Below are 10,136 nucleotides of genomic sequence, written 5' to 3'. Positions count from 1 at the left end.
TTAGAATTAGATTTAGACGCTTTATCGCGACGAATTCGTTGTACGAAAATTGACACGTATGTGTGACTGCGTGTATCATAGGCTGCGTGAGATATTGCTGTGGTAGTATAAAAAGACATGTCGATGTGCAGCGCGCGGCGCGATATCTAGTGATTTTTCGGAGTTCGAGCTTTGCTTTAGGATCCCCTTAAGTTGAACATTTTCACGAGCTTTCTTTTAGACACCTGACAGACCTTCAAAGTAAGAGAAAAATTTTCCATTTTATCTAGCTTGTAATTTTTTATATGTAAAAATTATGGGACTTATAGAAACTCAAATGACATAATGACCTATCGAAAGTAGGGGTTTTAAGCTTTAAAATCCCTTTTTACATTTAAATTTCGTTTATTTTTAACGAAGTTACAATTGCTTGAATTTTGACGTTCGTAGTGCTACGAATTTTTGTTCCAGCTCAACATATGGCATTTTGTATTATAATATTACAGTAATACGCAGAGCATTATTATGTATAATAATAATAATACAGTGAGATACATATTATTATATGTAACAGTAATATATAATTTCTGTTATTATTAAAAGTATTAAATGTAGTAAATTGTTTAAATTTTTGTTCATCGAAGTCTATCTTTTTGAATTGTATAAAATATAATATATAATTTCTGTATATTACGGTAATTGTTATGTATTAAGTGTAATTAATCATCTAAATTTTTATACGTCAAAGTCTATCTCTTTAAATTACGGCATAGATGAAAGTACACATTGGATTATTAATTAAGCATGCTTATCTCTCTTTTCAGTCGCAACCGCTTATCTTTTATTCTATTGACGTAGTCATGTATTCTCGAATCGGCAGCGAGTGTTCTAAAATTGTGAAAATCCATTTTGCAGAATATAGAGAACAGAGATATACAATGTCATACTTTTTAAATTCTGTTATAATGTATAACGAGATATTATCGATGTTTACAGTGATGCTGAATTGTTGAGTATTGTACTTAAATGTATAGAGATTATTTATAGATATAACTTACTTTATCGAATGCAGAGAGATTTCTTCTATTTTGTTATTAAAATCAAAATAAAATAATTCCGATTAAAAATCCGAATAAACAAAATGTATTGTGTTATGAACTTCAAAATTCGAATACCTGTAACTTTGTTAAAAATAAACAAAATTTAAATTTAAAAAAAGGTGGTTTTTTTAAAGCTTAAAATCTCTTTTAAAAGATCACTATGTCTTGAGTTCTTCTGAGTTTGGTAATTTTTATATGTAAAAATTATACGAGCTGAATAAAATGAGAAATTTTTTTCTCATTTTGTGGTCTGTGTTATATACTAAAAAAAAAATTTGTGAAAATTTATAATTTTTTAACGTGATAACTTAAAGTTCTTTCTACAAAATTGTTTCTAAGATTTTTTGTTACTGAATTACGAATTAAATAAAAGGAGCATTTTAACTTTGATTGCTCGTAACTTCGTGATAAATCGTTATACTGCAATTAAAAAAATAAATTCTTAAAGCTGAAACTTGGCTCTATCGAATGGTATAACTGCCAAATTAAAAAAAAACATGATACAAATGACGTAGCGCTAGTACTTTTATTCTAATCATTATTTAATTATTTAATTTTTCCTATTTATCTGATTTTGAAGAAAAATGAAGGAAAATAGCTAATATAGTAAACATCTGGATACATGTACATACATACATACGTACATAGCAAACATATAATGTCGATATTGCATAAATCAATAAATGGTAAATGTAAATTACATAAGTGCACGACGATAAACTGAGGACTCTTGTGTAAATTGCGCTCGTTGCGCATCGGCCAAGAACACACTACGATACCTGCGGCCGTATTATTTATCTTCCAAGTTTAGCAAGCTATACGTATAATACTTTAAGTGGCCATTTGCTGCGAATTGTGTCGTGGTACAACTGTCAGTTCGCTGCTCGTGGGCGGAACGATACACGGCTGGTGGCTATAGAAGAAATATCCAAGCATGATACGAACGTCATTTATGTCTGGCCATAATAATACTCTTACGATCGAAATTTTCTAAAGTAGCGTGACTTTGTTCTTTATATTAACCTTTCCTTCGGCCGAAGGTGTATTTCTGTATCTGACGAGTGGAGAAATGCAAGTCTATAATAAAGACTCGAAGAAGCCTGTAGGCGATGAAAAACTGTCGATTTTCTTTCCAAGATAAATTGGACGAATAATAATCTTTTGTAAGAAATTCTTCTTGTTTATGGAAAGAAATTACACAGGAAATGGAAAACGTTTTATTAAATTGTTGGTTAAATTAAATATTTGATTAAATTATTGATTAATCCTGTTAAATAATTCTACTCAAATTTATTATACGATCGTGTTGTTTCTTTGCTTCAAAAGACATAACTTAAAAAAATATCATTTGGAGTCATTAATTGAATTGTGTTACTTTTGAAGTAAATTGTTTGTGGATCGATATAATAAAAAAATTCTAAAGAATAAAAAATGTTATACAGAAGAAATTTTATATTAATAAAATTATTATGATAAAATTATTAAATACTAGAGAGAAAAGTTTTAAAAGAATTAATAAAATATTTGCAAGAAAATAGATTATATTTTTAGGTCAAATAAATTCAAACAGAACAGTAAAATTAAATTAAGACGTAAATATAGATTATATCTACGAGACACGTGGCGTTATACATATATAAATGATTAACTATTGATATTATTGAATTGAATGAAAAAGAAAAATCGAAATATACAGAGATTTTCACTGAGATTATGAATGTTATATCTACACGCAAACGATACATACAAAATTGAATGCATTTTGTGTTATAGTTGGTCCGATAAGGGCGGAAAATGGTTCACAGGGTGACGATCAACCAACCACGCAACAGAATGATGGCGAAGAAAGGGTAATTTTCGTCAATGCCCCTCATCAACCTGCGAAATACAAAAACAATCACATTACTACCGCGAAGTACTCATTTCTATCGTTCGTACCCCTGTTCCTGTTCGAACAATTCCGTCGCTACAGCAATTGTTTCTTCCTGTTCATCGCACTCATGCAGGTAAAGTTCATGCAGAAATATTACGAATATAACATGATGCAACAGACGGAAAAACTCGGAATTCCTTAATAATACTTTTTCATAAATATTTCGAAGTAAGAGAAAGGATCCTTATATTATATATATTGGAGGCATTTTTCTTTGATTTAAATTTTTAGCAAATACCGGATGTGTCTCCGACAGGACGTTGGACTACATTGGTTCCACTGATTTTCATCCTCAGCGTATCCGCTTTGAAAGAGATAATCGAGGATGTTGTACGTATATTTGTTATCATATTTTCTTTATGGTGATTATTAGATTAATTATATAGATATATTTTACGTATTTTTTATCAATTTTTAGAAAAGGCATAGAGCAGATGATGAAATAAATATGAGGGAAGTAGAGGTGCTGAGGGAAGGGCGCTGGCAATGGATACAGTGGCGCGCCGTGGCCGTCGGCGATGTGGTTAAGGTTGCTCCCTGTTTTCGCCAAGATCATTCATGTGATAATAATTAATCCCCCCGCTAGAATCGCTCTCTTTAATATGCATAGGTTCACAATAACACTTTCTTCCCCGCTGACTTGATTTTGTTGTCATCGTCGGAGCCGCAGAGTATGTCCTTCATAGAGACCGCCAACCTGGACGGCGAGACGAATCTGAAAATCCGACAGGCCCATCCCGACACTGCCAATCTCTTGGATACCGCGGAATTAATGAATTTTCGCGCGAACATCCAGTGTGAGCCGCCCAATAGACATTTGTATGAGTTCCACGGAGTCTTACGGGAGACCAATAAACAGTAAGAACACAAACATGCATGTGCAAAATAATTTTAATTATATTTCCTTCTTATTACGCATTTTCCTTCTCATTACGTTAATCCGTTGTTATTTGTAATCCTAAAATTCTCTCATATCTGGATTTGTTCCTTTCTTGGTGAAAATTTTTTTCTAAATTTTTCATACATAAATTTTTTAGAATTTCTGAATAATTTAATAACTTTTTAGAAAATTTCTCAAATTTTTTTTATACAAATTGGAACATTTCAGAAGTCTATATCTTTTCTAAAATACATATAAATATTCTGAAATATGGAGGCGTTACGAGGCACTAAGCAGGTACGTTCCAGCGTAGGGCGCAAAATTTAGGGCACAAAATTTTAATAGGCAGCGCTTATACTCTTGTAAATATAAAGCTCTATCTTACTTGATATTTTAAATGAAAGCTAAAAGTGGTTTTCTGGAAATCTTTTCAAATTTAGCAATAGCGTTACAGATCTTATTAACTGTGCCAATGTCTGTGGCAACTGTGCAGAGGCATCTTTTTCAAAATTAAAAATAATAAAGAATTATCTGAGAGAAATACAATGACGCAGGTGTGTGCGATCATGTGATTTAGTTAAGATATCAATTGAAAAAGAATTGGCGAACAGTTTTGTGATTACGTAATCAGTCTCGATTACGTAACAATTAAGACGTAATCAGAATATATTTTCAAAAACTAAAGCCAGAAAATGTAATAGTATGTTGCATTAAGCGTCAAATATATTATTACAAAAGAAAATACTAAATTTATTATATTCGCGAATATAATAAATTTAATAAACGAATAATTAAAAAAAAAAAAAGTTTCTATGAATTTGCATAACACAGGGGAATACGCGTATTCCCTGTGTTATGCAAATTGATGGAAATTTCTTTTTTTTTTAATTGTTCGTTGCCATTGACGGAGGATTGATGCTTCAGAGATTTAGCAATCCTTGATGAGACGCAAAAGCAAATTCCAGCGCCGAAATAGGGCATTGTAACGCCTCCGCTGAAATATTAAAAAAAAATCCAAAAAATGAGCATTTAAAGAAAAGATCTAAGAAAAGATTCCAAGAAAAGATGCAGGTAGACTTCTTAATATTTCTGAAAAGTGTGCTTCACAATTTTTAGAAAAATTCCGAGAAAAATTTTCATTCATCAGGGTTTATGTCAATTCGTCATTTATCAACTACGAAGTCTTAAATGTTTTTCACGTATTGTATTTTTATTAACGAAAATGGCATTCGTTAACGTCTTCATATCTTCATGTCGTGTATCAGTTAATGCATTATTACATCACAAACGGCATCATTCTTTCACAGGAGCGTAGCTTTAGGACCCGATCAATTATTACTCCGTGGCGCGGTGTTGCGGAACACGCGGTGGGTGTTCGGTGTAGTCATATACACGGGACACGATACGAAACTCATGCAGAATAATACCGCGACAGCGCCGTTAAAACGATCCACTCTGGATCGGTTGATCAACACGCAGACACTGATGCTATTTTTCATACTTCTTCTGTTGTGCATTCTTTCCGCGATTTTCAATGTCGTGTGGACGAATGCCAACAAAGAAGGTCTCTGGTATCTAGGATTACAAGGTAAATGTATCGTATAGGCGGACTCCTGTTGGCACAGTATCTCAAGGAGTACTCAAGTTTCACCCTTTTTCTCCTTGCAGAAGAAATGACTAAGAACTTCGCTTTCAATCTACTGACGTTTATTATTCTCTTCAATAATCTAATACCGATATCGTTGCAAGTGACGCTCGAGGTAGTGAGATTCGTTCAGGCCACGTTTATTAATATGGACATAGAAATGTATCACCCGGAGACGGATACTCCAGCGATGGCTCGTACGAGTAATCTGAACGAAGAGCTCGGGATAGTTAAATACATATTTACGGATAAAACCGGCACTCTTACGAAAAACGTTATGGAATTTAAGCGATGTTCGGTCGGTGGAAGACTGTACGAGTAAGTTTCATGCTAATAGTATACTGTTTTCTGCCATAGAAACTCATAATATTGACATTAAATATTAATTTGTGTGTTGAACTTTGAATATTTTATAGTTTGCCAAATCCTTCAAATGGCCACGAGAGTACAAGTGATATCAGCTGCGAGTTAATTAAGGATATTATGGAAGGAAGGTCCGTGCGCGATTTGTCGAATCCTATCGATAAGAAGAAAGCGGAGCACGCGATCATACTTCACGAGTTTATGGTCATGCTGTCGGTTTGCCACACGGTTATTCCTGAAAAATTAGACGACTCTATAATCTATCACGCAGCGTCTCCTGGTAAGAATCGCTTGCGAAATTCTTGCTTGATACGTTATTTAACGAATTACGTTACATTCTTTTTTCTTCGCGTTAGATGAAAGAGCGCTAGTGGATGGAGCACGTAAATTTAACTACGTGTTCGATACGCGGACGCCCAGTTATGTGGAAATTGTAGCTCTAGGCGAGACGTTGCGTTACGAAATCCTGAACGTTATAGAATTCACTTCGGCTAGGAAGCGTATGTCTGTGATCGTGAAAACGCCTGAGGGAAAAATTAAGATTTTTTGCAAAGGCGCAGACTCAGTCATCTATGAAAGATTGATGTCGACTTCTTTAGAAGCTAGCGATCTTGATCTAGAGCACGCGGATGATTTTCGTGAGACGACCCTAGAGCATTTGGAAGCCTTTGCCAGCGACGGATTACGGACGCTTTGTTTCGCCTCCGCAGAAATACCTGATAATGCTTACCAGGTGTGTATTCTATTTTGTTTTGAAGTTAATAAATTGTCTAACAACTTACGCCAATTTTTTATAGTGGTGGAGCGAATCATACCACAAAGCGTCAATTAGTCTTAGGAATCGTGAAAGTATGCTGGAGCAAGCTGCGAATTTTATTGAGACTAAACTTACATTATTAGGAGCAACTGCAATTGAAGATCAACTACAAGATCAAGTATGGAATGTTATTAAATGATGAAAAAGTTGAACATGTATGAAATTGTAATGTCTTATTGAATTTCTTGCAATGCTATATATTTTCAGGTCCCAGAAACGATACAGGCTTTTATACAAGCTGATATTCATGTCTGGGTATTGACGGGAGATAAGCAGGAAACCGCCATAAATATTGGGTACTCGTGTAAATTGATAACACATGGAATGCCACTTTACATTATTAATGAATCTTCTTTGGATGTAAGTAGGTGATTATCAAAGTTTTAAACTTTCAGTCAACCTAACGTAAAATGCCTTACGTAATATGTATCATAGAAAACGAGGGAAGTCATCATTCAACGCTGTCTTGATTTTGGGATTGACTTGAAATGCCAAAACGACGTAGCCCTGATTATAGACGGCAGTACGTTAGATTACGCTTTGTCTTGCGACATCAGGATGGAGTTCTTGGAATTGTGTTCAGCTTGCAAAGTTGTTATCTGTTGCAGGGTGTCACCAATTCAAAAAGCTGAGGTAACATTTTAATTCTATTTGAACTTATATAATATAATCAATCGCAATGTTCTAGCTTCTTTCAAATGTTCTGACAATTTAGGTGGTTGATTTAATCACGAGTAACAAGAAAGCGGTGACTCTTGCGATCGGGGATGGCGCAAACGATGTGGCTATGATACAGAAAGCTCACATCGGCGTCGGTAAGTTTTATTGCGCTTATTAATTTTTGTTGAACATTTTTGTCAAAACATTGCGATTTGTCGCTTCTCATAGGTATCTCAGGTGTGGAAGGTCTTCAAGCGGCTTGTGCCTCTGATTATTCCATTGCACAATTTCGTTTTCTGAAACGTTTGTTATTTGTTCACGGCTCTTGGAATTACAGCAGAATGTGTAAATTAATCTTATACTCGTTTTACAAGAATATCTGTTTGTATGTTATCGAATTATGGTTTGCCATCTATTCCGGTTGGTCCGGGCAGATCCTTTTCGAAAGATGGTCCATTGGGCTTTACAACGTGGTAAGTTTTAAAAACTGTACAATATTGTTTTGCTCTAATAAATAAAATTAATTTTCAATGACTCCCTGGTGTATTTTATAGGTCTTTACCGCTGCGCCTCCGTTAGCTATGGGTCTCTTTGATAAAGTGTGTTCTGCGGAAACTCATTTAGCTCATCCAGGACTGTATGCAACAAAGAATAACGGTGAATCGTTCTTCAATATTAAAGTAAATATAAAGTGTTAAGTTTAGAAGTATAACAGTTTAAAAAAAAAATGAGACGTTTCTAAATGTATCTACATATTTAAATATAGGTATTTTGGGTATGGATTATAAATGCATTAATTCATTCGTCGCTATTGTACTGGCTGCCGCTAATGGCTCTGAAACAAGACGTTGCTTGGGCAAATGGTAGAGACGGCGGTTATCTTTTACTAGGAAATTTCGTCTATACCGTGAGTACAGCATCCTTTATATTACGTAATTCTATGAGAGAAAATTTATGAAAGTTCTTATGAAAAAGATTACTTACATAGCGTGTGGTTTCTCAGTATGTTGTAGTAACGGTATGCGGGAAGGCGGGTCTAATAATAAATTCATGGACATGGGTCACCCATTTGGCGACGTGGGGGTCTATAATACTCTGGTTCTTATTTATTTTTATATATAGGTAAGATTCTTCCGACATAACGTTGTTATGAGCTTTCATGCACTAAACAACAAGTAATACGTTTAATGCATTCTTGTTGTTGCAGTAATTTTTGGCCCGTCTTAAACGTTGGTGCTGTGATGCTGGGTAATGATAAAATGTTATTTTCATCGCCTGTTTTTTGGCTAGGACTTATATTAATACCTATTGCGGTATTGCTGTTGGATATCACAGTAAAAGCGTGAGTACAGCCACTGTTAAACGCGCACGCGTTTGTACGATAATATTTTATATTTATGGTCTATTTTGTTAGAGTGAAGAATACAGTTTGGAAATCTGTAACGGAAGCAGCTCGAGAGAATGAAATTAGAAAGTCCGATCCTGGTGATATATTCAACAATCAAGATTATAGAAGTTCGTAAGTACCTCCATTTCTTTTACTAAAGACTAATACATAAAAAATGCAAAATGACATTTTAAATGATAGAAGAGATGCTTTCTAACATTTAATCATTCAGATCATGGTGAAAGATTGTATTATTCTAACCGACGATTTAGGCTACCCGATAAATAAAATATCGATTTATCATTAATTTGTTTCGTTGAAAGGATTAGCGTTCATCGTAAAAACATTTAATACTCTATTGGTGCTATTGGTGCATGAATCGTTCTAACAATCGTATATTTTGTTGACTTATCGAAACTGTGCATGGCTTTCTAGATTCTAGCTCCATTATCGCGTACTATTTGTATTTGAGAACAGATTTATATTGATGCCTGAGTGGTTTGACTAAAACTGTGAAAAAAATCCTCTATATTTTGGTACATTTAGGTGCATGTATGTAACAACTATTAATCTAATCTAATCACGCGAACCTTATCTGATTTTCCTAAACTAACTATCGTTCGTCTGTTCGCTTATGTGTTAATCGGAGTGCATCTTGAAAATGACAAATCTTTAATTATGCCTACTTAAATACCATTGCCTCCTAATTGAGCGGATAAATATGAATTATGACAGGAGGTCGACGAAGCGATGGTTAAATCGATATTGGACCTTGATCTATCCGCGACGAAGACGCAGTAGGCTGAGAGTGTTTCCGTTTGTAGCACGTGGCTCGTGGTTTACGCACCGTTCCGAGCATGCATCAACCGCAACACTTCAAATCTCATATTCCTGAATAATCTTCCCATCCATCCGATATATTCCTGTCTTCCAAGAATGCCAATATAGTAAGCGTTTAGTATATGCGATTACTATGCGCGCACATGTTCCTTTCAAATGCAATATTAGAATTAACGTAATAAATCTTGTGCAGTATAAAATGATCAGTGCTGAACTTCATGCAGCACAGTTTTCATACGTATGCACTATGAATTATTCGTCTTGTCTCTACGTATCCAGAAATATTTATATTTTTTTTATTTGAGTTACGTTAAAAATGTATATATATTTCTTTTATATTTTTTTTTTATATTTTATATGTGATGTTCAAAGAATACAATTATAATGATTTAATAATTGTAGATGTAATTATATATATTTATTTAATTCAGATGTATTGAATATGTCATATCCAATAGAATCTCTCGCACGACTTTCATTCCCGGTTCAATTATTTGCATTATTTTGCAAGATTGTAAAAAATAATGCATTA

General features: G+C 34.0%; 1 protein-coding gene across 8 annotated transcripts in view; it reads left to right on the top strand.

Annotated features, from left to right (window-relative positions):
- Window positions 1-10,136, top strand: part of ATP8A (ATPase phospholipid transporting 8A1) — a 44,919-nt gene that overhangs the window by 29,604 nt on the left and 5,179 nt on the right. For 7 of the 8 annotated variants that reach the window (XM_018505497.1, XM_018505500.1, XM_018505499.1 and 4 more), the window contains 18 exons: window positions 2,853-3,085; window positions 3,244-3,342; window positions 3,431-3,541; window positions 3,623-3,870; window positions 5,200-5,480; window positions 5,561-5,855; window positions 5,954-6,180; window positions 6,257-6,633; window positions 6,698-6,835; window positions 6,925-7,077; window positions 7,153-7,350; window positions 7,433-7,532; window positions 7,606-7,850; window positions 7,932-8,057; window positions 8,144-8,284; window positions 8,381-8,499; window positions 8,585-8,719; window positions 8,792-8,896. In XM_018505497.1, coding sequence (XP_018360999.1) covers window positions 2,853-3,085; window positions 3,244-3,342; window positions 3,431-3,541; window positions 3,623-3,870; window positions 5,200-5,480; window positions 5,561-5,855; window positions 5,954-6,180; window positions 6,257-6,633; window positions 6,698-6,835; window positions 6,925-7,077; window positions 7,153-7,350; window positions 7,433-7,532; window positions 7,606-7,850; window positions 7,932-8,057; window positions 8,144-8,284; window positions 8,381-8,499; window positions 8,585-8,719; window positions 8,792-8,896 — 3,331 coding nt within the window. Of the gene's footprint in view, window positions 1-2,852; window positions 3,086-3,243; window positions 3,343-3,430; window positions 3,542-3,622; window positions 3,871-5,199; window positions 5,481-5,560; window positions 5,856-5,953; window positions 6,181-6,256; window positions 6,634-6,697; window positions 6,836-6,924; window positions 7,078-7,152; window positions 7,351-7,432; window positions 7,533-7,605; window positions 7,851-7,931; window positions 8,058-8,143; window positions 8,285-8,380; window positions 8,500-8,584; window positions 8,720-8,791; window positions 8,897-9,499; window positions 9,790-10,136 lie in introns of those variants that run through there. The other variant, XM_018505501.1, reaches the window with a different exon arrangement.

This window comes from Trachymyrmex cornetzi, unplaced genomic scaffold, assembly GCF_001594075.2.
Source record: "Trachymyrmex cornetzi isolate Tcor2-1 unplaced genomic scaffold, Tcor1.1 scaffold209, whole genome shotgun sequence".
NCBI lineage: Eukaryota > Metazoa > Arthropoda > Insecta > Hymenoptera > Formicidae > Trachymyrmex > Trachymyrmex cornetzi.
The sequence above is the reverse complement of the archived record's forward strand: the minus strand, read 5'-3'. Positions and strand labels throughout refer to the sequence as shown.